Source organism: Lynx canadensis, chromosome C2, assembly GCF_007474595.2.
Source record: "Lynx canadensis isolate LIC74 chromosome C2, mLynCan4.pri.v2, whole genome shotgun sequence".
NCBI lineage: Eukaryota > Metazoa > Chordata > Mammalia > Carnivora > Felidae > Lynx > Lynx canadensis.
Genome location: NC_044311.2, coordinates 48,771,200 through 48,798,128, shown reverse-complemented (window position 1 = coordinate 48,798,128; position 26,929 = coordinate 48,771,200). Strand labels below are relative to the sequence as shown.

Sequence of the window (26,929 nt, the reverse complement as noted above, 5' to 3'; positions counted from 1 at the left end):
TCCCATCATAGCAGGGGCAGAGCAAGCATGGAGAACCCAAGCATCAGGTTTTACAGGCTTTCCCTTTTCTATTATGACAATATTGATTATTGTGAAGTAGGCAGAGAATTATGATAAAGTTAACCTGATTTTAAAATTGTATCATCTCATTTTAGAACTTGAAAGGGTCTAAAAATACTCCAGACAAGCCCCCTTATTTTACAGATTTGGAAACAGACACAGAAACAGAAGAGAAAGTATAACAATTTTTGCCCAAGATTACACAGCCAGCAATAGCAGAGTCTGAAGTTCAAATACAGATATCCCTTCTAGCTCCCTAATGGCTGCAATTCTACCACAATCTATGGAAGTGTTCCAACCTTCTTGCCTCTTCTGTCATATCCTAAAGACCAGGGCAACAAGGTGCTTAGGTGTCTCTTTTCTAAATTACATTGAATGGAAAACCCAAAAATGATGTTAATGATAGAGGAAATGTCTCCAGGCCTCCAATGGTATTGCCACAGCTACTCTCAATTTCTACTCTTTGTATTTTAACAGTGTGATACTTACCATCCAACTCAATTGAAAATCCAGGATTAAATTCCATATTGAAAAATAATATTTTTGCTTAGAGGAGGAAAGAATAGGTCTGAGAAAAGAGACAGAAAAGCATACCGCAGAACTTTGAAAATGATTTTAAAAAGAAAGTCGTGTTTATCATGTTGTGCTTTCTGAAGCAACACTATTTGAAAATGAATTTATCCTCAGACTCTTCTTTACCCACGCTGTGCTGCAAGGTCTATTACTATCAGTAGGGAGAAATGGAGTGCTGAGCTATAGCTATAACAGGTGGGTTTTGTTTCCATTTGCTGAGTGAAGGGGAAATAAAACAACATGCCATAAGCAAAGTGCCTACTGTGTTTACTGAAGGGTATGGATGGCAATGACTAACACAATCACTTTCCACATGAGCAGATTCATGTTCAAAATATAGCTTCAGTTACCACGAAAATGAAAGGAATGATCAGAGTTCTATTACCATTTCCATTCACTTAGTTCATTATCATATAACTTTCTACTTTCTCTTCCCTGCTTTCATTCAGACCCCAGCACTGTGAGGAAAGGCACCCTCAGCTCATGAGGCTGAGTTGAGGAGGAATGTTACCCTCAAGCATCCTGGGAAATGCCTGACCAGAAGTGAGACAGTTAGAGACCATGGGAACAAGCCTTAAGTGAAAAACATTATTCACTTGGGGCACTTTCTATTGGCTGTTATTGTTAAACTGCTTCTTTTACAAGAGCAAAACTGGGATGCAGCGCCATATACAAGCCAGACTTAAAACAGAGGACCCGGGCTCCAAAAAGCACCAATGGACTGATTGCCTGAGTTGCCTGCCAATATCAACCAATCAAGGTGAGTCTCCTCCAACTGAACAGGACCAAGCCTTTCTTCTTTCCCTTTTTCCTCTTAGCATACTGGACTGGTGGGAACTGGAACGGGAACTTTATATAAGCAGGGCCTCTCCCTTGTTGGGAGGCCAGCCTTAACTATTCTCTGCTGGTGATGTGTCACCCTTCAGCTGAAGCTGTAGCCCCAATAAGGCCTTGTTTGTGCCTTTGATTTGTGGGTCTGGTCGTTTCAGTTGTCAGGCTTAATTAAGTACTCGACTCTGGTAACAGAACTACTGTTGCCAGTTACTTCTTTGCTGAGCCACTCATCTTGCAAAGCTGACGATTTTTTAAATGAATTCAGAGGTGCAATTATTGTATGTGACACCCTCAATACACCCGTTAAGAATGTTTTTGTGGGGGTAATCTCCTTTTAGACCCTATATAATATCATCTGACTTTAACAACTAGAGAACATTATTTATTCAAATGGCAGCTTGCTTACTGGATGACATTGACAGAAAATAGTTACATGCCTGAAGCCCAAAGATTCTGCAAAATTTTGTTTAGTGTAATGAAGACCATAATGACATTCTTATTATTAAGCACAACATATATTTAAAAAACAAAAGCTGGTACATCCTATTCTTTTAAAATGGCATTGAGACTATTCTTTCTCTAAAGCATTATGTATCAGAGAGGTCTAGATAAGAATAGAAGCAATCCTTTAGTGGAGTAGCTTAGACGTCTCAAAGATGATATTTGTCATTCATATCAAGCCCGAGCGAGTATTTTGGCTAGTTTTATATGTCAGAACCAAAACTGAAGGCTTAGCAAGGACACCGTTTCTTGCTTTGAATGAGGCAGGCTAAGAAGATGTACATCATTTTGCTCACACACTGAACTCCCCTCCCTTTTGTTCCTGTTTCTCTCCTGCTTGGAGTTGACTCCTCCTTCCTGCAGCTCTGAGGATCACAGGCTGATTGAAGAACACAGCGGTTCGACGGGGAGCTGTGCTCAGTGTCTGTCTCTCTCTTATTTTCCCTCTCTATCTCTCTCTCTCCCTCCCTCTCCTTCCCCCACCCCCCACCATCCCCCCTCCCCCGCTCTGTTTTGCTTGTGTCTCTCTCTGAACCTGCAAAGCTGACACCTACCTGATAATCTCTCTGCCTTTGAATGCAGCTCTGGAACCAAATGCATCGCTTTACTGCTCTTAAAAAGTGAATAGAGTTTGATTACCTCAAGCTACAAGCTGCTTTGCTCCCTAAGAAGGACACAAAAGGAGCCAGACATCATTGTTTTTCAATCTACCTGAGAAGCTTTTTGCATTTATGCCAGAAACTTGATGGTTTCAGGAGGAAGTTTGGGGTTTGTTTTTAATTGGAATGTTGAAAAGTTTTTTACTGATGCTTTTAAATGGAACTCAATTTTTAAATATGGGTTGAGTCAGACCTAAAGGAGACATGCCTGATCATTTTCTGCTGGACTGACGGGGAACTTCTAGAGGGAAACTTGGTAGGAGAAAATGAGATCTGGTTTGCAACTAACAATCATGCTTTGTTTTGAGAATATTTACAGACTCACTGAAAGGGAAATTAAATATTGACCAAAGACAATGTCTGGGTTTTCCAGTAACTTATCAACAAATGACTCTACCCTGTGGAAAGAAAATCATAATTCGACGGACCTTTTAAATCTGCCAGGAACTCTGAATATCTATCTGTTTTGCCTGACATGCTTAATGACTCTTGCAGCGCTGGCAGGCAGCATTTATTCACTAGTTTCCCTGCTGAAAACGCACAACAGAACCGTTGTGTCCATGCTTGTGGCTTCCTGGTCTGGGGATGATCTCATGAGTGTCCTGTCGGTGACCATCTTCCTGTTTTTGCAGTGGCCAAACCAGGTCCCTGATTACTTCCAGGCTCTGTGCACCACCTCTGCCTTACTATATTTATGCCAGGGCCTCTCGAGCAACTTAAAGGCGACTCTCCTAGTCTCCTACAACTTTTACTCGATGCACAGGGCTGTGGGGAGCCAGGCAGCCTCCAGAAGATCCGGCCAGGTGCTCGGCTTGGTGCTGACCGTGTGGGCAGCCAGTCTGCTGCTCTCGGCGCTCCCGCTGTGCGGCTGGGGCACCTTCGTGCGCACGCCGTGGGGCTGTCTGGCGGACTGCTCCAGTTCCTACGTGCTGCTCCTCTTCGCTGTGTACACTTCGGCCTTCGGACTCCTCGCCGGCCTCTCTGTCCCGCTCACTCACCAGTTGCTGTGTTCGGAGGAGCCGCCGAGGCTCCACGCCAACTACCAGGAGATTTCCCGCGGAGCTTCCACTCCTGGGACCCCTCCAAGTCGGGGGGGAGTGCTTTCCTTGTCTCCAGATGATGCTCCCGGCCCTGCGCTGCGCTGTTCTGGGGGATGCTCCCCCAGCTCCGACACTGTGTTTGGACCGGGTCCACCAGCGAGGGCACAGCTGGGGCAGGGGCCGGGACACGAGGCTGCCGCTGTGGTTGGAGCCTGCAGGCGTGAGAACCGGGGGACTCTCTATGGCACCAGGAGCTTCACCGTGAGCGTAGCGCAGAAGCGCTTCTCTTTGATCCTAGCGCTGACGAAAGTCATCCTTTGGCTGCCCATGATGGTAAAAGTGCAGTTTCTCAAGTGCGCGGGTGTGTGTACCAGACAGTATGAGTGCGTGTTGGGAATAGCGTCCCCGGTTGAGAGAGTCCCCAAGAGACGCACAGTTAAGTCCGCTTCCAAATGTATCTGCTGGGTTTAGACTCGCACTTGGGGGAAGGCAGCTCACCGGTAGAGCTTGTAGACTTCGAAGCCTTTGCTACTAAGTGCTTCTCCTTTCAAAATTGGGGAGGGGGACAGGGAGCACTTTTGGGCGCGGGGGACAGTTTTCCTAGATCTAACGTGGCCAAGGGTGTTGTTCTCTTCTCCTGTAGCAATATCTGGGAATATTCAGAAAAGAAGGGAGGTAGTAAAAGGGTTTTCTTTCCAGCCAACCCTCTGTCATCCCTTTCTCTCCAATCCATTTCTGCCTAGTAAGGACACCGCCCATCCTCAGCAGGGAGAGAGATTGGAGAGTTGCAATCAGAAGTAGAGAGGGAAGAGAGCGGACCAAATAGGCTTTTTTTTAATATGAAATTTATTGTCAAATTGGTTTCCATACAACACCCAGTGCTCATCCCAACAGGTGCCCTCCTCAATGCCCATCACCCACTTTCCCCTCCCTCCCATCCCCCATCAACCCTCAGTTTATTCTTAGTTTTTAAGAGTCTCTTATGGAGGAGGCAAACAGGCTTTTTTGTTCAAGCCTTCAGGAAGGAACCCAGTTTTGACCCAGGAAGGTGGCGTCCTGCTGTGACAAGCAGGCTGGGGAGTAGGGTGAAGTGAGGGTCCAGGGATGTGACAAAGGCCATCTGGAGTACCAGATGCAGGTTTTCAGGATGCCTGCCTGTTTTCCCAGTAGCGTCCCCACTATTGTAAATTGTGCTTCTCTGGAGGAGACCTGAGGTGGCAGGGGCACAGACCAGGCACCCAGGAGTGGAAACCACCCAAAGCCCTGTGGTCTAAATCAGGGGGCCTCATTCATCCCAAGAGATCCCAGTGGTCCATCACCAAAATTGAGCTTCTGACTCTCAGGCAGGAAAGGAGCCTGGAGAAGGGTGCTGGGGCAGCATGCTTGGGGGAAAGGCCTGGCAAAGTGGAAAATTGTATCCTGGGATAGGTCTGAAGCTCTTTGCCTTTGCAGATCCACATGATGGTCCAGCACGTGGTAGGGTTTCAGAGCCCTCCCTTCGAGACACTCAGCTTTCTACTAACCCTGCTGGCCACCACTGTAACCCCAGTGTTTGTCTTGTCCAAACGCTGGACCCATCTGCCCTGTGGCTGCATCATCAACTGTAAGCAGAACGCATATACAGTGGCATCTGATGGGGAAAAAAGTAAGTCCTTGACAGTGTGGGGTTGGGGGCAATAAGCATACAAACACAGAAAAGTGGTCTATTGAGAAGTTGCCTAAGTAGGGAATGACGAATCCAAGCATAAATGTAAATAAAGAGAGGAAATTATAATGTGAAACAATTCTTAGCACAGTGTTGGGATAAGTTTTAAAGGAGCCAGGTTTAAAACAACTCTGTGACTTGTTTGTACATTGAATAATTATTTTAGGGAAGAAAGGAACAGACAGAATTCATTCAACACAGCATGAAGTCTAAAAGGCCCTTAGATGTTATATCCACTGTAGTTCTTAGACCAGAGTAGAAACTAAATTTCCTTCCCAAGTCTACATATGAGAAACCCATATCTGAAAAGAGATTAACTCTTTGAAGGGTTTAAAAACACATTATATTATAGTCCATTATTATGTAATGGAACAGGAAAGAAAAGTATTTTTATTATTTTGCTTCTTGTATTCATTCTTATGGGGTTTTAAGAAGTTTTCAGAGTAGCGTGCCTGAAAACAAAATTTAAGGGGCTCCTGTCTGGTTCAGTCAGGAGAGCATGTGACTCTTGAAATCAGTTTTGAGATTGAGCCCCACATGGGGTGTAGAGATTACTTAAAAATAAAACCTTAAAAAAAACCCCACAAATTTGAAGTATATGCCTCTGTTTTCATAAAACACAAAAAACTCTCAGGTCAAGAAGGGACAAGGGTGGCAGAGTTTGTCCGTGTATGTTCATGTATGAATAGAGCCATGCTAGTTACACTAAACAAAGAAATAACAATAACAACAAAAAACAATGTTCTAAAGAGTATACCTAGAATGGGAGTGGGGTCAACTATAACACTCACTAGAGTATAATTGTTCCCATACTGAGACAGGAAAGTTGAGGAATGACCTTCACATTTTGACTCTACCAGGAAGAAAAAGGTATATTCCAGACAAAAAATAGGATGTTCTACCATTTAATAAATCTAAAAATGTGTTAGTGTATGCTGAATTAACTGTTCCATTAATTGTCCTTTGCTCAGAATAAGCAAGTAGAAAAAACTTTAATGGAAAAAAAGTAAGTAAAAATAGTTCATCTCAGACTATTTCAGAGGTAAAAAAAAAAAACAACTGGAGAATATTAAAATATATTCTACAATCAATTCTACAACAGTGTTATTTTATAAACATTAATTAATCATGAACTGGTCATTTTCCCTGTATTGATGACATTTAAAATTTATTATGTCTAGGTATTTTTCAAATGATGAGAGGATTTCTTTACTTTTAAGGATGCCATAAAGTTTTATTGTTATTAGATGCCAAATTTATCTATGTCTTTAAAACAAAATAACCATGGAACTTCTATAACAATTCTGTGCTTCCGGAGATTACTATCCAGAGCAACAGTGACACAGAAAATTAATAATAAATACTCTGAGCCACCAAGAACATATATAAAATTCATTTATAAGACTGGAAGTTCTAGCATTCTATCAAATGTTAACCTTTTGCCACTAAATTAATGAGCCAGCATTGTTTTATAGTATTTAAGGTTATGAGAGAGATAATAAAAGTTGAATGCCAGAGAAAATGAAAAGTCTTAGTAAAGTGATGTAGGGCCATCATCTTTAAGAAGTAAAGGACACCCATATCAGAGCTGAAAACAAAACAATGCAACAGACCTATCACTGCAAATGGTCTAGGAAGTATTCTCTCTTGTACTGCATAAGATTACAAGAGACTATGGCAGGCTGGAAGAATCAACAATCACATTAATTTCTCACGCTGGAAATTAAAACCACACTTTTCAAGATCAAAATAATATTTTTCCTCTAAAATTACCATCGTTTTTCTTTGTATTTAAATTTTCAGGGAAAAACTCCCTGAAATATTGTAGGCTTATAAAAAGAGGCATGACTTCAAAAATCAAACACTGTGAGAAACATTAGTTTCAAATGCTTGTAGTCCAAATGGCTCCATTCTCTTTATGATCCCAGATTCTGCTGTAGGGAAACTCTGAGAACAAGAATGATGTAATTTCATTGTCTGAGAACCCATCATATACTTTCCTGTTGCTAGGATGATACAAGAACAGAATTTTCAAACCCCAAAGATACTCTTCCTCAGGTAGGCAAGTGCCTAATCAAGTGCCTTGATTCTTTGGGAGTATGGCTCCAGTTTTACATTTAGGCTTTTTCTCCTTAATAAACTAAGATTCCCCTTTTTACATTCTTCATCAGTGAACTCAAAAAGCAAGGATGCTTCCTAACTCATATTGACTATAAGTTCATTTTGCAGATGTAAACATCATTCTCTATCTCAGCCTTCATGAATGCAAGTGGAGAGACATGCAATCAAAAAATGAATGTCAGTAATGGGAAATAATTTGCAGATTAACAATTCTCTCTTGTTTCCAACATTAACCTGTATTACTAGTGTCTCAAAACAAAAGTGTTAAAAAAAAACAAAGATGATTTTAAATTTTTTTTTCAACGTTTTTATTTATTTTTGGGACAGAGAGAGACAGAGCATGAACGGGGGAGGGGCAGAGAGAGAGGGAGACACAGAATCGGAAACAGGCTCCAGGCTCTGAGCCATCAGCCCAGAGCCTGACGCGGGGCTCGAACTCACGGACCGCGAGATCGTGACCTGGCTGAAGTCGGACGCTTAACCGACTGCACCACCCAGGCGCCCCAAAACAAAGATGATTTTAACAAAGAGGTCTCAGGTGGCAGACATATGGACTGGATATGGCTTTCAGACTCATTTTCTTTGCATGAGATGATGTTTTCTTTTTTAATTAAATAAACAGTTAAAATATTTTCTATAAAATCAGATTTTCAACTTTTATTGTAAGCAAAATCAAAATATCTGCTAAGTGCCATATTATTCTGGAGAATTATTTTTATAAGCTGACATAATTAACTAATAATGTTTGAAATTGCAATTAGCAAGGTGTGACTAAAGGCAAAAGACTAAAGCTAATTCATGTTTCATCCAGGGCTTAGCTTTTCAGAACAAATACAACATTATACACACACACACACACACACACACACACACACACATTTTTTTTTTTTTGTTAAGTATAGAGAGCATAAACTTCAAAAGATCCTGACTGTATTCTGATGATCTTTAAGTTTCTGTTATTAAACTGTTGTCAACTGTTATATTGTTATAACCTATTATCTCCATTCATTACCTCAGTCAGAATTTACCTTAGGTCTCTCATGGGTCTAATTAGCAGTAAAGCGATTTCACATAAAGGTTAGTAATTCAAATTCTGGAATCAGCTGACTTTAAATTCAAATCTCTTTACCAGGTAGGTAGGTCTTAGGTAGGTCTCCTCTACCAGCCTCAGTTTTTTCAACTGTAAAATAGAACTCATAAGCCTTTTATTATGCAGTGCTGTTGCTGTGGTAAATGACATGACCTGTGGGCATAAATTAGCCCTGGAGTTCTCTGTTTCTCCATGGTGTAAATCACAATCACTCTTCCTTCTCATAGCCTACCTCAGACTGCCTCTTCATGACCTGGAGGCAGCTTCTCCATTGACAGTCTGCACACTCCTTCAAAAACATTACTCATTTTTTCTCTACACATTTCATAATTATAATATACAGCTAATCAGATATATAGCCACAGACACCAGTTTTATTGTGTTATATGATAAAATGGGATTTATGAGTTTTTGTTTGCTTACTGTCCTGGAGTTCACAATTTGTCACTTTGTATCTTTTTTGAGAGAAAATGGAAACCCATCAATAATTAAAATATCCTTTTAGTTCCTCCACTTTCACACTGTTGAACTAAGTTAAAAATCCTAATTTAATTTCACTGAACTATATTACTAGAAAAAGTAAGTAGAACTATACATAAGACAGGATATAAAATATTAATATATGTTTCTACTTTGTATTTTCTTTGGATAGAAATTCTTGTTTGTGTTCTGGCTCAAACAATGAATGTTTTGTCTCAAATAATGAATGATACCTATAAATTCTATTTTCAGTCAGCAGAATAGCCTTGTAAATCTTCAGTTATGGGAAAAATTTTGGTAATAGAATCAGCATATGAATGGCACTAGGATTTATTGTAAAATGAATCAAATTTTATTTGTTGTTCCCACAGAAAATTTATAACTTCATAGACCTTTCCACCAAGGATAGCTAAATGTCTGGTATATGATACAGGATTATCCAAGTAGAAGAAATACTTTGAAATGAGCCATGTTTTCAAAGATGAATACCAAAACATTAAATTGCATTTTGTCTACTATCCTGATGTAACTTGATTCTTAATACATAAAGTAATGATCTAGTATTTAATGACATTCACACATAAAAATTGTATCACGTTCTGCCACATTCTCACTTTTCTACTAAGATTTCATACCATATCCACCAACCAGTAGTACTATATTAAGATACTCTTAACATTTCTCTTGGTTTAAACCATAAAATTTTATGCATTCCTACTAAATGCATTTTGTAATTAACCAGGTTTAGAGACACGTTGCAAAGTGCTTTAGATCACAAAAATATGAATCTATTCACTGTTTTTTATAATTCATTCCAAATTTATTTGTATCAGAAATATATGTTCATTTAAAAAGTTTCAAAACTGTATTGCAGCATTTCCTAATTTTTAATGTATGCATATATAAACATATACATGTCAGGATTGGAATACGTGAAAATATTTAATGCAGTCATATCTGTTGCTGATGTTGTCAGATGAATAACTCATGTAATATTAAGGCCCTCTTAATAATTTCTAGCAAAATAAAATTTAGAAATGATATCTTTTATCCCTATATAAAGTAATGTATGGATAACTGATAGATTAAAAAAGCTAAAACTAAAACTGCATATATGTGAGAGTTTTCGAATTTATGGTTAAATTTTTGTTCATGAAACTTCTTTAAAGACTGCAGGGTTCTTGGAATTGTATGTACTTTAAACCAGCCTCTCATTGTACAAGTGAGAAAAGTTAGGCTCAGAGTAATTAGATACCTTGAATTTATAAGGTGTAATTACTTTCATACATAATTGACAGGTAATGAAGATAGTTTTTAAAATCATAATAATTTGAATGCACTTTCCTACTTTTATTCCCTATGTATATCCAATTGTTTATACCTACCTTCTTAACCATGGAACTTTGTTTTTGTTTTTACTTAGCCAAGAGGAGAGGCTTTGAATTCAATCTGTCATTCCAAAGGAGTTATGGGATTTATAAAATAGCACGTGAAGATTACTATGATGATGATGAAAATTCTACATCCTATCACAATCTCATGAATTCTGAATGCAAAACTACAAAAGACTCTCAGAGAGACACTCATAATATCTTTAATGCCATAAAAGTGGAAATCAGCACCACACCCTCTCGGGACAGTTCTGTACTAAAAGGGATCAACAAATGCACAAATACTGATATTATGGAGGCTAAACAGGATTGCCACAGTGGAAAGGGTGTTGATCCACTGATTTCTGAAGAAACAGGAGGTGATACAAACTATGAAGAAACCACCTTTTTGGAAGGGCCAGAAAGAAGACTTTCTCATGAGGAGAGTCAGAAACCAGACCTTTCAGACTGGGAATGGTGTAGGAGTAAATCAGAAAGAACCCCTCGTCAGGTACAGTAAAGGTTGTTCTTTCTGTGAAATAAAAAGTGAGGCGAAATATGATAGGCATGGGGATAAAAAAAAGATCAGTTGCTTATTTCATTCAATTTCACTTGCTTTGATTAATTTCCATAATATTAAATTTTATTTCAAGGTGTTCTTTTGAGGGATTTAAAATTTTAAGTTATACATTTTATTCAAAATCTGTATGTTTTGGCATTGACAGAGCTAAACAGGCTCTTTGAGAAGGGTAGAGCTTTATAGTTTCACCTCAAGTAATCTGTCTAAATTCAGACTAGACTCTCAGAACTTGTTTCAAATTAGTTAACCTGGAAGTTTTCCTTTTCCCTCTCCCCCACAAAAAGTGCTCAAGGTCAGTTTTCTTTTTGACATAAAGGCAAATATTTATACAGCTAGTGGTGAGGAGGGCAGTCCTGCTGCAACTAAACTAGACAGTTTGCCTATTCTTCTTGCCAGAACTAGTCCCTCTAGTACCCAGTAGGGAAAAAAGATCTATTCCAGAATATACTGAAGGGAGCCTTTGCCAACTCTGCTAAATGTTCCATCCCTTTAAGGATAGAAGAATGGCTTTATAATGTTTTATAAACCAAAAGAATTTGCACCTTAATTTTATTCCATTTTATCCTAGGTTCTAGCCTGCCTAGAATGATGAGGGATACTTCTTACTTTATTAAAACTATATAGTCTACTGTTGGCATGAGATTGTTCTTTATTCCAAACTTTCATATCTGCTAATTAAAGCTGCCCTTGCTTTCCATACTACTGATTTACTGGAAAGAAGAGCCTTTTCTACAAGATTTAATGGAAATCAAATTCCACTTGTCAAAACAAAAACATAATTCCAGAAATATGTGTTAGGAATAATGCATTCATTGATCAAAATATGACCATATAACACCAAATATGAATATGGATAGAATAATCTGAGATTTCCTTTATTCTCAGTGATAATTAAAACTACTAGCCTTATTCTAATATCACTGTTTAAAAAGTAAGTTATATAATAAAACAAAATATACAAAATATATTATTAAAATAATTATTCCTATTATTTAGTAATTAAGTATTTCAAAAAAATCACTAAATATTTGCCACAAATTAAAAATAACAGTGAAAAGTATACTACTGACAGGCCACAGGGACACAATGCTCAGTATTTTTAGAAGAAAATGGTACCCCAGCTAAGAGGAAAATCCCTACAGTTTCATCATCAATTTGTTCCCAAATAATCTAAACCTCTTGGTTTTCTTGTACTTAAAAATTGTTAAGTAATATCATGATGAAGTGTCTGTATGTGTGTGTGTGTGCCTGTGTGTATGTGTGTTTGCATCCCAGTAACTTGCAAATACCTTGGTGTGTTACTCCTTTATTCCATCCCCGTGCTTACCTCTTAGGAGTTACAGCTATCCTGAATCATCATTGTTTGTTTTATCATTTTATCACAAATGAGTGCATTTCTAACATAATATATTATTTAGTTTTGCTTATTTTGAGTTTTCTAAAGATGGTGTCATACTGTACCTAATTTTCTGGGACTTGTTTTTTTCCCACTCAACATTACTTTAAATGACTTCATTTTCTTATGTATTTTGCCAAAAACATTGGGAATTATCATCTAAAGTATCACAACTTATAACCCTCATTAAAAAGTCTTGATTATAGTCTGGAGAGTATAATCAATTACCCTAGAATCTTATGAAAGGATCAGACACTGTTTACACATAATATACTGTCCTATGAGAAAAATGAAACACAGCTTATCCACAAGCCTCTATAAATCATAAATAAAATGATATATAGAAAGCACAAAACTTGGATCAGTCCAGATCAAATACCAATCAATACCTTTCAACTATAAGGATTTGCTTAAGTATTAATATTTTAACATCTCTGAGGAGCAAGTAGTTAAAAAAAACTGATCTAAAATGATGGTTGTGAAAAAAATGATTAGTGATAAAATAAGGGAACACTCAGGAAAGATAAAATTTATATTTTCAGAGACTAATTGAAATTAAATGAAATACTATCATAAATTTTCAAACAACAGTAAGAAATCCTTGGATTATAGGCTGATGTTATTGATAGGCCTTGCCTTTTAGCAAATTTGCCTCTGAACTTTAAGGTTAACATGTAATCAAAATATATTTAGGGACGAAATGCTTATGAAAACACTTCCATGACCAAAGACAGGTTTTTACTCTTAACCTATTCTTCACCACAGATATTTCATGGGAGTAGATGATGACTTAGAAAGCACTTTCATTTTATCCTTTTCTTCCAAATACCTTCTTTGCTCTGAAAGCAATGTTAACTTACGTATCTTAAAGTGATACATTAAACTGCAGTAGACACTGCAATACGTCTATAAAAACACTATCTCTTCTGATTTTCTGTGGTTGTACTTTGACATTTTTAGTCCGAATCTATTAGTTCATGTTTAATGGTTCTACATTGTATGGTGTGTCTTCTTTATTCTTAAGCTTAAAAAAAAAACCCGCAGGTTTGATTTAAAATATATTTATTGAGCCCTACTTTATTTTGACAATACATGCTGCTTAATTTTTTATTAGAGTTTAAGTTAGTAAACAAATTCCCAGTGTATTTTGTTTGAAATCCTGGCAGGAGTGAAAGCATCAGATCAACGTTAAGGTGCAAAGAAGATGGTAGTAGAATGCCTTCGGGAGTTTAAATGTGATCCAATAAAATTGATCAGAGTTGAAAGTGCTAGTAAGACTGAGATTCAGTGTTAACCACATTACCACTCCTTTTCGGATCCCTAATAGGTAGAATCCTAAGAAGTCCACTGTTAAAATATTCAGATAAAAATTAGAAATGTCAGAGCTCTGGGGCACCTGGGTGGCTCAGTCAGTTAAGCATCTGACTTCAACTCAGGTCATGATCTCATGGTTTGTGAGTTCAGGCCCCACGTCAGGCTCTGTGCTGACAGCTCAGAGCCTGGAGACTGTTTTGGATTCTGTGTCTCCCTCTCTCTCTGCCCTTCCCCTGCTCATGCTCTGTCTCTCTCTCTCTCAAAAATAAATAAACATTAAAAAAATTAAAAAAAAAAAAAAGAAATGTTGGAGCTCTTCAGTTACAAAGTTTTAATATGGTGTGACTGTTCTTCAAATGAAATAATGATTTTCAGAACCTAAGAGTTTTGCCATCTATGAATAAATAAAATTGGACTTATAAAATAATTCGGTGGCTTGTGGGTGTTAACTCTAATTTTCTCTTTTAATACAAAGTTCATCAATAAATTCCATTTTCTTTTAATGTGTTGTCTTAAAGCTCTAGAAACTCATATGTTTATTATAATCAATCAGAAACAAAGATATGTTGTAACTATATCACTTAATCCCTCTTGTAATCCTAGCATCATAGCATCTGAAAGGTGAAAGGTCCTCCATTAAGCCAGTAGAATATAGAAAAACAGATTCTGAAACAATTCTTCTCAAATGAGAGACCAAGCAGGGAGAAGTGATTACATTTGAATGAGCTACACAAATCATTTAGCAGAAGGATGTATACACAAACAAGAACTAACTTTAAAGTCATCTGAGCATTAAAAAAGTTTCATTCTCATTTTAAGTGAAATGTTTTAACTATCTAAAAATAGTTTTAAAATCCAAGTTGTGTCTGCTGACAGAGTGAAGTGGCAACAATGGTTTCTATAACTTTTTAATATTATTGTTTCTTTAAATAATTTTCATAAAAAACTGTGGAAACCAGAAATCAAACTAGATTATTTGGGGTTCTTTAAATTAGAGCTTCTCATTCTTTTAATGTAAATTCAAGTTAGTTAACATACAGTGTAGTCTTGGATTCAGCAGTAGAACTCAATTATTCATCTCTTACGTGTGACACCCAGTGCTCATCCTGAAAAGTGCCCTCCTTAATGCCTGTCACCCACTGAACCCATCCTCCTACCACCTGCCCTCCAGCAACCTTCAGTTTGTTCTCTGTATTTAAGAGTTTCTTCCTGTTTCTCTCTCTCTGTTTTTATCTTACTTCTCTTTCCCTTCCCCTATGTTCATCTGTTGTGTTAAACTCCACATATGAGTTTCTCATATTTTAATGTGCAAATAAGTCAAATGGATGTCTTGTTAAAATGTAGATTGTGGGGGTGCCTGGGTGGCTCATTTGGTTGAGTGTCCGACTTCTGCTCAGGTCATGATCTCACAGTTCATGGGTTTGAGCCTTGTGTTGGGCTCTGTGCTGACAGCTCAGAGCCTGGAGCCTGCTTCAGATTCTGTGTCTCCCTCTCTCTCTGCCCCTCCCCTGCTTGCTCTCTCTCTCTGTCTCTGTCTCTCTCTCTCTCTCTTAAAAATAAATAAACATAAACAATTTTTTTAATGTAGATTGTGACTAGTAAATCTGAGGTGGGCTCCAAGATTCTGCATTTCTGACAAACCCCTAGCTGACTGGAGTGCAAAATAAAAGCCCATCCCAGACCTATACAATCAGAATCTCCCAGCTCATTCAAATGCACATTAAAATTTAAGAAGTACCACATTAGCATCTAATCACTGGGAGATAAATACTAGTTTAAAAAACAGGGCAAAATTAATCCTTTCTGCTTAATATATGCCTCATAAAGTAAAATAAGACTAGAAGAAAATACTCCAATACAGTAGTGTCCCATTATCTGTGGGGGATATGTTCCAAGACTCCCCGTGGATGCCTGAAATGTAAATAGCACTGAACCCTACATATACTATTTTTTTTCTATATAAACATACCTGTGATGCAGCTTAATTTATAAGTTAGGCACAGTAAGAGATTAATAATAATAACAAAAAATAGAACAATTATATTAACATACTGTAATAAAAGTTATGGGAATGTGGTCACTCTCTCAATTTCAAAATATCTTATTGTACTGTACTCACCCTTCTTCATGTGATGATATGAGATGATAAAATGCTACATGATGAAATGAAGTGAAGTCAGTGACAGGCATTGTGATGTAGCATTAGGCTACCATCGACCTTCCGATGATATATCAGCAAGATCATCTGCTTCTAGACCACAGTGGACTATGGGTAACTGAAACCACAGAAAGTGAGGCCTGGATAAGTGAGGGGGCTACCTGTATGCATATCTCTTACCTCTCCCCAAAAAGAGTGTATCTTCTCTTTTCATTTAAAAAAATAAACTATTAAAAAATTAAATCAGGCATAAAATAGTGTTTCCCATGACATTGTTAACTTAATATTGGCAAATGCTTAAACCTATTCTCTGAGTAATTTGTGACATTTTTCACTGAAGTGACTGTAGGAGAAAAAATCGTTTGTCACTTATTTGTAGCCTCAAGACAGTCATCTTACAGCAAATAACTGTCTGGAGTATAGATATTTTATATTTAGCTACATCCATTTGTTACAGTGTTTAGTTCATCACTCACTGTTCAGATACCTAAAAAAAACTGTTACACTGCTTTTTAAATATATATTTTTTAATGTTTATTTATTTTGAGAGAGAAAGTGTGAGCGGGATAGGGGCAGAGAGACAGGGAGATAAGAGAATCCAAAGCAGGCTCCGCGTGGTCAGTGCAAAGTCCAACATGGGGCTCACACCCACAAACGGGGGGATCATGACCTGAGCTGATGTGGGACACTCAACTGACTGAGCCACCCAGGCACCTCTACTGCTTTATTTTTTCAAAAGTGTTTGTAACTTTTATTGTTTTATCATTGTAAAGTAATATAATTATTGTAGAAAATTTAGAAATTACTGATAAGCAAAGAAAAAATACCCAATTCCAACCACCCAAAGTTAACCACTGTTTACATTTTATCACATAAAACTTCAGGCTCTTTCCCATGCATATATTTTTACTTTTGAAAAAAACAGGATCACATTGCATGTGCTCTTTTGGAATCTGATTTTCTCTGCATAAGAGTAGAATTAATTTCTTCCTGCTTTAAATTGTTCGAGCACTTTTTTGAGATTATGTGGGACAGTTTAGAATGGCTATTTGGAGTGTGGCTGAAAACTCATCCATGAATGCAAATTTGTTCTCAAGCATTCAAAGTACTGAAAGTTGAAGCTAAGGGAATTTCATCGTAAAGTAATTCAAATATGTCATAAAATTTTTGTAATCCTCACAGCGTGTATCATTTGCTAAAATTAAGTAAAACTGAGCTGTTTTGGGGCGCCTGGGTGGCGCAGTCGGTTAAGCGTCCGACTTCAGCCAGGTCATGATCTCGCGGTCCGTGAGTTCGAGCCCTGCGTCGGGCTCTGGGCTGATGGCTCAGAGCCTGGAGCCTGTTTCTGATTCTGTGTCTCCCTCTCTCTCTGCCCCTCCCCCGTTCATGCTCTGTCTCTCTCTGTCCCCAAAATAAATAAAAAACGTTGAAAAAAAATTAAAAAAAAAAACTGAGCTGTTTAACTGTTCGCTTTCTACAAACTCAGGGGGATTATCATCGGATCCAAGCTCGTGTGGACTCCTATAACTCACCTTTTAAGCTAATTTTGTTAACATTCTTAAAAACACCTTGTGATTTAAGGAGACCTTAAAAGGCTATGTACTAGAACTGCCGAGTATGGGTTGAGTCTCTTCTACAACCTCCTATTGAGTGGTTATCCCTCACTTGAACTCAAACGGCTGGAAATTCATTACATTTTTTAAACTTTTTATCGTGAACTAATTTTAGACTTACAAAACAGTTTCAAAAATAGTACAGAGAGTTCTATATCCTTCATCCAGCTTCCACTAATGTTAATATGTTACGTGACAGTAACGTAATTATCAGAAAACTCACAATTAATTTATAGACCTTATTTCAATTTTGCCAGTCATCCGGCTTATGTTGTCTTTTTGGTCCAGAATCTAATCCCAGATCCCATACCGCATCTGTTGCTATGACTACTCAGTCTCTTCCAATCTACAGCTTCCAATACAGTTATTCAGTCTTTCCTTGTCTTATACAACTTTGACATGTGTGAACTACTGGACAGTTTGTTTTGTTTCTGGAATGTCCTTCAATTGTGTTATGTTTTCCATTGATTAAGTTGAAGTTACGCACTTTTGGCAAGAATACTACAGAAGTGATGTTTGCTCTTCCCAGTGCATCAGATCAAGAAGTACATGGTGTTGATACGTCTTGTGATGGCAATTTCATATAGGTGATGCATTCCAGATTTCTCCATGTAAAATTACTATTTTCCCTTGGTAATCTATATGTAATTTATTTGTAATTTATAATATCTTATGAGGAGATATTTTGAGACCATGCAAATATTGTTTCATGTCATACTATTGCCCACTAATTTCAGCATTAATTGATGAATCTTGCCTGCAACAATTATATGAAGGTAATTTTCTATTTCTATCATTCCTTCTATATTTATTATTGGAATTGTCCTGAAAGAAAAAGCTATCTCTTCTCCTTCATTTGCTTATTTATTTATATCAGTATGGGCTCAAAGATTCTGTTTTAATCTGTAGGTTATAAGCCATACTACTATTCTTTACTTTGCTACTCCAGTTGTCCTATATTTGGCCATTGGAAGCTCTTTCAGGTTGGTGCCTTATATCCACCCAGCATGCTATCCTCATCTTTTTAACACTTCCTTATTTTCTAGCAGCACAAGAAATTCCAGCCTCATCTTCTGTTATCCCTGATGCATCCTTAGAATCAAGCATTTTTCCAAGGAGTTCTGGTTCCTTTTATTGGACAATGGTATTTAGAAACCAACATCTGGGTGCTACATATGCTCATTGCTGCTGGGGTGTCTTGCTTCTAGACCCTATCTTTGGACAGATCTAGGAAATGGATATATGTATACTCATGTACACATCAATATTTCTGTAACAGTTTCTCTGTATAAATCATTTAAAACCATGCACTTATACTGATACCTCCAAGTCCAATCAAATACCATAGATTCATTAACGCCTTTCCCTTTTCTTGTTACTTCTTTTTCTAACAGTGAGAAAACTGACTTTCATTCTCCAGAAACATATTTACTTATTTGCTCAATTGCACACCTATACTCTTGTGGGGAAAGAAAAGTATTGACTAGAATATAATGGTTGTATACACTTCTTTTCATCTTTAATCTTACAGTTTATAGTCAAAATACAATCTTCCCCATTGACTTAGGTTATTTTCATTTTCATTCCTTTCATTTTATATTATGAGTTCCTCCCACTTTATTTTTGATTTTGATTATTTATGTTTGAGTATGTGAAACATTACTATGATTCCAAGAATCAGAACTACATAAAATATGTGCTTTCCTCCCTCATTCCTTCTTCCCTATTCCCATTTTCCCATTCTTTCCACCCTGTACCTACGTATCCCCTGTAAGTAATCAATCTCATAGTTTCTGGTTTAACTACCCTGTATTTCTTTTTGCACAAATAAGCAGATACATGCATACCTTCTTATATCTCCTTCTTCCTTACATATAACTCTTTTGTACTTTACTTTTTTCACTTAACAATATATCATAGAAGTTACTCCACACCAGTTTATAGAGATTTCACTTTTTATATCTGCATAATTATCCATAGTGTGGCTATACCACAGTTAATTCAATCACTCTCTTACATGGGCCTTATGATGTTTCTAATATTTTGCAATTAAAAAATATAGCAGTAAACAACATTATGCACATGTATTTTCATATTTTTGGAGGCGTATCTTCAGAATAAATTCCTAGAATTAGGATTTGGGGGTCAAAAATATAGTTTTGTTAGGAATTGCCAAATTCTCTTCCAGAAGGGTCATACCAGTCTGCATTCCCATCAGAGGCCTCTTTTCCTCACAATCTCGGTAATAATATATTATTATGCTTTTTAAATTTTTGCCAGTCTGGTATTATATGTAAGTGATGAATCACTAAGTTCCACTCTTGAAATTAATTTTACACTATATGTTAACTAACTAGAATTTAAATAAAAACTGAAAACATTAAAAAAATTTTAAAATTAAAAATAAATAAATAAATTTTTGCCAGTCTGATAGGATACAATCTCAGAGTTGTTTTAAATTATATTTATGTAATTATAAATGAGTTTGAATACTTTTCACACATTTAAGAGCCATTTTGTCTTTTTATATTTTGTAAATTGTCTGTTCTTATCCTTTCCTTATGTTTCTATCAGGTTTTTGTCCCTTTATCCTTTGATTTTTAAGAGTTCTTTTTTTTAATGTTTATTTTTGAGAGACACAGAGAGAGAGACAGCATGTGAGCAGGGGAGGGACAGAGAGGGAGTGAGATACAGAATCCGAAGCAAGCTCCAGGCTCTGAGCTGTCAGAAAAGAGCCCGATGCCAGGCTCAAACTCATGAACCGTGAGATCATGGCCTAAGCCAAAGTCAGACACTTGAGTGAGCCACCCAGGTGCCCCTAATTGCCTCTGGATTTTTTTGAGTCAGATAAACAATTTAAAATGGAATTCACCTTTGTTTTCTTCTAGTACTTGTACGGTTTCAACTTTTACATTTAGATCTCAGATCCATTTGGAATTTATTTTTGTATTTGGTGTCAAGATATTAATATAATTTTGTTTTTTGTCTTTTTTTTTTTTAGATGTTTATTTATTTTGAAAGAGAGAAGGAGCATGAGTACACGAACTGGGGAGGGGCAGAGAGAGAAAGAGAGAGAGAGAGAGAGAGAGAGAGAGAGAGAGAATCCCAAGTAGGCCCTACCCTGTCAGTGCAGAACCTGAGGCAGGGCTTGATCCCAGGAACCCTGAGATCATGACCTGAGCTGAAATCAAGAGTTGATGCTTAACCAACTGAGCCAACCAGGGACCCCAATTTTGTCTTTTTTTCTAAATAGTTACCCATCATTTATTTTTCAAAAATATTTATTTATTTTTGAGAGAGAGAATGTAACTGAGTGGGGGAGGGGCAGAGAGAAAGGGGGACAGAGGATCTGAAGCTGGCTCTGTGCTGACAGCAGAGAGCCCCATGGGAGGCACAACCATCTAAGCCATCCAGGTGCCCCTTCCCATAATTTATTAAAAAGCATAATTTGGGGTGCCTGGGTGGCTCAATCAGTTGAGTATCCAATTTCAGCTCAGGTCATGATCTCATAGTTCATGGGTTCAAGCCCAATGGGCTCTGTGCTGACAGCTCAGATTGCTTGGGTTGCTTTGGATTCCGTGTCTCCTCCTCTGCCTCTCCCTTGCTCATGTGCTTGCTCTTGCTCTCTCTCTCTCTCTCTCAAAAATAAATAAATATTTTTTAAAATTAAAGAAAAAAAAAAGACTTGCCTTAAAAAAAAGCATAATTTATTTAAAAGTCCACCATTACCCACAGTGTTCTGAAATATCTTTATCTTATACTATATTTTCATACCTACTTGGGTCTATTTCTGGGCTTTCTATTCTATTCCACTATCTATTCATGCACCAGTATCTCACTGTCTTAATTAGAGACTCTATTATAGCAAGTTTTTTTTTTTTTAATATATGAAATTTATTGTCAAATTAGTTTCCATACAACACCCAGTGCTCATCCCAAAAGATGCCCTCTTCAATGCCCATCACCTCCCCTCCCCTTCCTCCCACCCACCATATTATAGCAAGTTTTAATGTCTGGGAGGGCTGATTTCCCCCCACCCCCACCTGGCCGGTATTTTTTTTTTTTCAGTATTTTTCTTGCTATTCTTGAATGTTTGCTTTTTCATATCAAATTTACTTTCAACTTGTCTAACTCCATAAAAAAGCTTCATCAGGATTGTGTTAAATTTATAAATTAGTTCAGAGAGAACTGACATCTTTATAATATTTAGCTGTCTTATCTGAGAACAGGGGATGTCTTTCCATTTTTTCTAATCTACTCTTGTTATCTTTCTCCTGAAAGATTTTAAAGCTTTCTTCCTACAAGTGTTATATCTTTTTGCTAAGTTTATTCCAAAGTACTCAATCTTATTTTCATTGTAAATGAGGTTCTTCTACCATTATGTCCTCTAACTGGTTATTATTTGTATATATTAAGGATATTGATTTCTGCCTGTTAATATTATCTCTGCTACACTACTGAATTATTTTATTGTTTCAGGAAAATCATTGATTATCATTATTTAAGGTTTTCTAGGCATGATGTCATATCATCATCAAATAGAGATGTTTTACTTTTTTATCAATTCTTATACCTCACTTTTAAATGTTTTTAAATTTTTTGTTTATTTTTGAGACACACAGAAAAACAAAGTACAAGCAGGGGAGGGGCAGAGAGAGGGAGACACAGAATCTGAAGCAGGCTCCAGGCTCGAAGCTGTCAGCACAGAGCTCAACCCCAGAGCCCAACACGGGCCCCACAAACCTCGAGATCATGATCTGAGCCAAAGTCAAACACTTAACCAACTAAGCCACCCAGGCTCCCCTCTTATACCTCTCTTTAATTTCTCTTGTCTGGTTGTATTAGCCAATAATTCTCGAACAATTTTGCATAGTGGAGGAGACAGAGCATCCTTGCCTAATTACTGATCTTAGTGAAAGCTTTCTGATGCTTTCTTATTAAAGAAGATAGTGGCTCTCGCTACTTTATAAAGCAGGTAATTTAATCTTTGATGATGATGATTATGATGATAATGAGACAATGGTGATGATAACTAATACTTATTGAGCATGTGCTATGTGTCACACACAGTTTTAAGCACTTTACATATAATTGCTTATTTAGTATTCACAAAGACTATTTGGTAGGCATTATTATCCAATTTAACAGATGGGAAAACTGAAGCACAGAAAAGTTTATCAGAGCCTGAGAGTAAACTCAGGCCATCTGACTCCAGAGATAGTCCACATATGCAACTATCCTAACTGCTTTAGAGTGATAATTTTGATAGTTAGAAAATCATTTCTCATACCAAATCCTATCCATTCCCCTCACACAGGAAGATTAATATCACCTGGAGATACTTTAAAAATACCCCAATCCCACCCACAGAAATTCTGATTTAATTGGTCTACAGCAAGATTTGGGTATCAATGCTTTTAAAAACTGTGTGTAGATATTTGCAAAATATATCCTCAACAAAAAACTTGCATTTAGAATATATAATTTATAAAGAACACCAAATAGTGAGTGAGAAGTAAGAGACAACCCAATCATATATGACCAAAGATTTAAACTCATACTTCACATAAGAGGAAATGAAAATAACCATACAGATAATTAAAGGTATGCCACATCATTAATAATCTGGAAATCTCAATTAAAATAGCAATGAGACACCACTGTACACCCACAAAAATAGCCAAAAGTAAATAGTCTGACAATGCCAAGGTTGATGAGAAACAGTCTGGCAGCATCTACAAAAGGTAGATGCCTCATATCCCAGCAATTCCACTCAGGCATACACTCTAGAATTGCGCTGTCCAATACAGTAGCCTCTAGTCATATGTATCTATTTAAATCTAAATTATTTAATTTTTTATTTAGAAGTCAATTCCTCAGTTGCACTATTCACAGTTCCAGAGCTTAATATCCAAATATGGCTAGTGGCTACTGTATCGGACAACACAAATATAAACCATTTCCATCACTGCAGTTCTATTGGACAGTGCTACACTAGAACATGTTTATGTTTCCGGAAGCTCTGTTTGCAATAGCCTCAACATTTAGGAATAGACCAAAAGTCCATCAATGTTATAATGGGTAAATAAGTTGTTGAATATTTCTACAAAGAATACCATGTGCAGAAGTGTATATTACATTAAGCCAAAGAAACTTGCCTGATCGCTTCCAAGTCTGGGAGGGGCTCTAGCAATGTGTTAATATGGACATATGTTTTTATAAAATTAGTAAAAATCATATTTGTGTATTCCTTTCCTTAAAGAAGAAGACAAGTAATATAAGCTTCAAGGCTCTTGATATCTAGTCCAAGCCCTAATCAAAAAAACAACGAAATTAAAAAAAAAAACAAAACTAAAGCTACATAAAATGTGAATAACTTTTGCAAGTATATCAAAGAAACATAACCAAATACGCTCTATGACTGTATTTAATAAAGCTTAAAATCAGACACAACTGAATTAAATGATTCAGGGACAATACAAAATGGTAAAACTGTAAAGAAGAACCAGAAGGTAATTATCACAGAAGTCTAAGTAGTGTTTGTCTTTAGAAAGAAATTATGCAAGAAAGTACACATGTGGTCCCCTGGAGTGCTGGAAATATTCTATTTCTCATCTTAGGGAGTGATTATAGTTTCTTAACTGCATAGTTATTCTTAATGGTGTCTTGAATGTGTGTTATGTTTCACAATTTTAAAGAAGTTAAAAATAAGCAGTTTGCCCAGATGATTTCTGATGAGCATCCATTGCCCAAGGCCTTTCACCACATCTTGCTTCTGCCTCTTGAATCCCTCCTGAATCATTCTCTTACCTCTTTCCCTTGCTGTTAAGCTAATGGAATATGCTTATCCAATTTTTCATGTTTCTGTCTTTTCTCATTATGCTAACTAAATATTGTTACTTACTTCAACCGTTCTTATCATAAATTCATTTAGAATAGCCTATAGTCCTTTAAATATGCAAAACCCAGAATCAAACAGAATATTCAAGTTGTCTCTCCTCCTTTACACTATGACCTAAACAGTTGACCCTTAAACAATACAAGGATTAGGGAAGCCAAACTAACCCAGAATTGAAAATCCATGTATAACTTTTGAATCCCCAAAAACTTAACTAACAGCCTACTATGGACCAGAAGCCTTACCAATAACATAAACAGTCCATTAACACAAATTTTGTATATGTATTATATATTATACTCTTAAAATACAGTAAGCTAGAGAAAATAAAATACTATTAAGAAAATCATTAGGAAGAGAAAATACATTTACAGTGCTGTGCTATATTTATTTTTAAAAATCTGCATATAAGTAAGACCTGTGTGATTCAAACCCATATTGTTCAAGGGTCAACTGTACTTCTCTTAATGCATCTTAAGATCAAATTCACTCATTTAGCAGTCATATTGTGCTGCTGTTGTGTTTAATATCAGCTAACACTTTTATGCCCTTTTTGCTCATGCTGCCACTTAGCCATTTGGCACATTTGCAGTCTATTGCTTGGACCCAGTTATATCGTCTCTCTGTTCAATTTCATCTTGTTCTACTTAGCCCACTCTTCCGTTACTTTTGGTAGCCTTTTCTAGTGCTATCAAAAAATGCTTTCAGATGATTCTAAGACCTGAATCTACACTATCATTCCACAATTTGAATCACCCACGGATTTAACAGGTCACCCTTCATACTTTTATTCAAACTGTTGACTAAAAATGCAGAGCAAGACAGGGCAAAAGAGAGAGGTCTGCTGCACACTGTGTAAACAAGTCCCCTTGTTCATTTTGGTTTATTTAGAAACACCTTCAGTGTTCAGTCTTTGGAGTCTGACAGATCTTTTCCTGGATGTATTCCCTCCCATTTTACATGGCTAAATCCTGCTTGTCCTTCAGGTCTCTATTTAAATATTTTATACTCTGGGAAGCCTTTCCTACGTTTCCAGTTACACACTCATATTATACCCTCTACTTATTAAATACTCATTTATTTAACTTTCCTGTGTTAGGAATTAACTTTGTGATGACAGGGTGGGTATTCATTTTCTTAATTATTTCATCTATCATCAGCACCAAGCATAATGCCTGAAAGCTACTGTGTATTTAATAAATAGTTGCTGAATGAATGAATGAATGAATGAAATGAAATAATAGTATCAAATATGGTGTGTTTATTATGCACCAAATATAGTGTTTATTATTATGGTGTTTATTATTATGGTGTTTATTTATTATTATGGCATATTATACACTGAAATAAGTATTTGATATATATTATCTAATCTTCACAATATCAGTTTTATAATTTCCCTATATTATAGAACAGGATACAGGGGTACAGAGGTAGAGGCAATACTGAATTCTGGTCTGCCTGTTTCCAAAGCCCATGCTCCATCTGCCACATTCCATAAGAGACCAGTCACTACTAGAGTGAAAATACATTATAATCCATGATTAAAACAAAGGGCATTACATATCATTTTGTTTAGAATAATATTTGTTCCAAAATGAATGGTTGTCAGTGAAAGCAACTATGTTTCAAGCTGAAGTGTGGAGGTGACTGAGGTGTTGGTAATGGTCGGTAATGCTGCTCTCTAGTAAAGAGAACTCAGTCTGTCAAAGAACAAGGACTTTATACAATTAGTGCCATAGAGATACTTCAGGCCATGCTTTCAAATACTTCTAACAGTCTTACCTGGGCAAGTGGACCATATATCTTTGGGACAGAGGAAAGTTGCCAACAACCCTGAAAACAATTATAGGAATTTTGATTCCAACATGGAGAGTTAGGTTCCAGGAGAGACTGGGGTTCAAGATAGGATCCAGAATGAGATCCTATCCAGAATGAGAAAGGAGTCCAAGACTAGTCTAAGGATAAAGGTGATATTTATTACACTAAATGATTGTGTCACTTTAAAAACCTTTGTGTGAATATTATTAAAATAGATACTATTTATTGTAAATTCCACATAGACCCCTATAGTTGCAAATGAGAGATACAGTTCTGATATGAAGGTTGGCTATAACTCTCATACATTAATGAGTAAGATGAAATTGAAACAACAAATACATATGTTGTCTTTTGTAGTCAATGATATGTGACTTTTATTGAATCAGTTTTCTATTTTCTGTGTTCTTCATAATGTAACATGTAATGTGCAATGTAATATGCAAGATACACTTTTAATTCTAAATATCTATTAGATATTAGATTTGATATTAGATTACATATTGCTGACTTCTATGGTATAAATACTCTCACCATGGTTATTTGCATAGGATAACACTGATAAGATCATTGAATGCAGAGTTAGGGAGAAATGTACAGCAGCATATTATACAGTATTGCCAATATATAAAACAGGCACAGACAATTTCAAGAGCAGGTATAATTTTAAAAAATGTAATAAATAGGAAGTGGTGAATTTTGGGTATTAGTAATCTTCC

General features: G+C 36.7%; 1 protein-coding gene across 1 annotated transcript in view; it reads left to right on the top strand.

Moving 5' to 3' along the window:
* The first annotated feature begins 2,983 nt into the window (after positions 1 to 2,983).
* The window catches only part of GPR149 (G protein-coupled receptor 149), a 68,228-nt gene continuing 44,282 nt past the window's right edge, over positions 2,984 to 26,929 (top strand). The window contains exons 1-4 of the mRNA XM_030330229.1: positions 2,984 to 3,823; positions 3,860 to 4,000; positions 5,120 to 5,312; positions 10,487 to 10,944. Coding sequence (XP_030186089.1) covers positions 2,984 to 3,823; positions 3,860 to 4,000; positions 5,120 to 5,312; positions 10,487 to 10,944 — 1,632 coding nt within the window. The remainder of the gene's footprint in view (positions 3,824 to 3,859; positions 4,001 to 5,119; positions 5,313 to 10,486; positions 10,945 to 26,929) is intronic.